This window comes from Buceros rhinoceros, unplaced genomic scaffold (genome assembly GCF_000710305.1).
Source record: "Buceros rhinoceros silvestris isolate BGI_N320 unplaced genomic scaffold, ASM71030v1 scaffold45305, whole genome shotgun sequence".
NCBI lineage: Eukaryota > Metazoa > Chordata > Aves > Bucerotiformes > Bucerotidae > Buceros > Buceros rhinoceros.
This window is the reverse complement of record NW_010413088.1, coordinates 1-1,343: the sequence shown is the minus strand read 5'-3', so window position 1 is coordinate 1,343 and position 1,343 is coordinate 1. Positions and strand designations below refer to the sequence as shown.

The 1,343-nt window shown below is 36.3% G+C and overlaps 1 protein-coding gene across 1 annotated transcript in view; it reads right to left on the bottom strand.

Moving 5' to 3' along the window:
- PRRG4 (proline rich Gla (G-carboxyglutamic acid) 4 (transmembrane)) overlaps nucleotides 1-1,246 on the bottom strand; it is a gene marked incomplete at its 5' end in the record, with an annotated part of 3,256 nt that extends 2,010 nt beyond the window's left edge. Inside the window, one exon of the mRNA XM_010136586.1 lies at nucleotides 1,083-1,246. Coding sequence (XP_010134888.1) covers nucleotides 1,083-1,246 — 164 coding nt within the window. The remainder of the gene's footprint in view (nucleotides 1-1,082) is intronic.
- Between the last annotated feature and the right edge of the window lie 97 nt (nucleotides 1,247-1,343).

The following is a 1,343-nucleotide window of genomic DNA, read 5'->3' as shown; positions in this document are numbered from 1 at the left end:
CTGAAGGATTTGTGCTTGCTTATCCTACTGTATTTTTCTCATACATTCAAGTTTGCATTAAAATTACAATTTCACAAAGAAGAAAATGCCAGCTGGTGAAAAAGTGTGACTAACCGTCCAGTGTTACCTCATGTTTCTGCCTGATTGACACTAAAAAAAGGCTTACAGTTAATCTTTGTAAATCTCTACAGAAAAATGTTACTGAGGCAAAGTCAAGTTCTTACGAATCAGATGTTTGCAGGAACAGTATTTAAATCGTATCAGCTAGGAGAAAAAAGTCTTTATGTTGCATGACTATTATGCATTAAATGTGTTTAGCTATAATTTCCGCTTTCCCTGCCCAGAAAAAGACTCCATCAAGATTCCAGTTTAATCCCTTCACCTTTTTTCTTAGGGAAATGCTAGCAACAGCAAACTGGCACTCTGACCCTCTGAACAGGAGTGTTCTGCAGGTTAGTGCAGAGCTCACCTAGCATCACAAAGAGATTTCTGCTGCATGCAGCAAGAGCCAGTCTCCAGACAATCACCACGCTCCATTATTGGGCTAAAAGGTTTCTTATAATTTTTCTTTTTTTTTTAAAATACCAGGTTTCTTCTGAGTTGTACATAGGTAGCAATTTAGAAGCTAATGCTATAGGGATACTCAGCAAGAGCTGAACTGCAGGTTGGCTGCCTACTCCTCTCTTCTAATACACTTCTTTGGCGTGACACAAGGACGTGATCATACAATTAATACACAGAGCATGTGGAACACATTCAGATTGGATGCTGAGAAGTTACTAAAAAAATTAATGAGATTCTGAAAACACACGTAGGTATATCCACAAGCATCTCAAGTTTCGTTTATTTTGTTTGGAGAATTGAAGCTCTTCTCTAAAGTCTTTAGTGCAATAGTACATATTCGAGTGTGTTCACTGTATCTACAGCAATAACCTCATCGAACGGGGGCTTCTACTTTTACAGTGAAATAAGCAATCAACTTATTTTTAAGTGCTGTTTTCAGAGGGGCTACAGTATTTAGATACAGTAGTGATTTAGTCAATAACCTCCTTCAGTACATTAAATTCAGTTTGAACAGCTACCGTTTTAGCAGAGTCTTCGAAAATTTCTCTCGCTTCTTCGTAATTGCACAGCTCTTCAAAGCATTCTCTTTCCAGGTTATCTGCTGTGAATGCTTCAAAATCAAATCTGTTATTCAGAAGATGTCGTCCAAAGAATAAATTGGCCTCCTCTCCTGATGTGAACACTAATTAAAAAAAAAAAGAGTTGATTTCAAACAAGTTAGGAAAGCAAAATTTGGTATTTTTAAAGAATATTTATATATTAATATAATAATTAAAGGT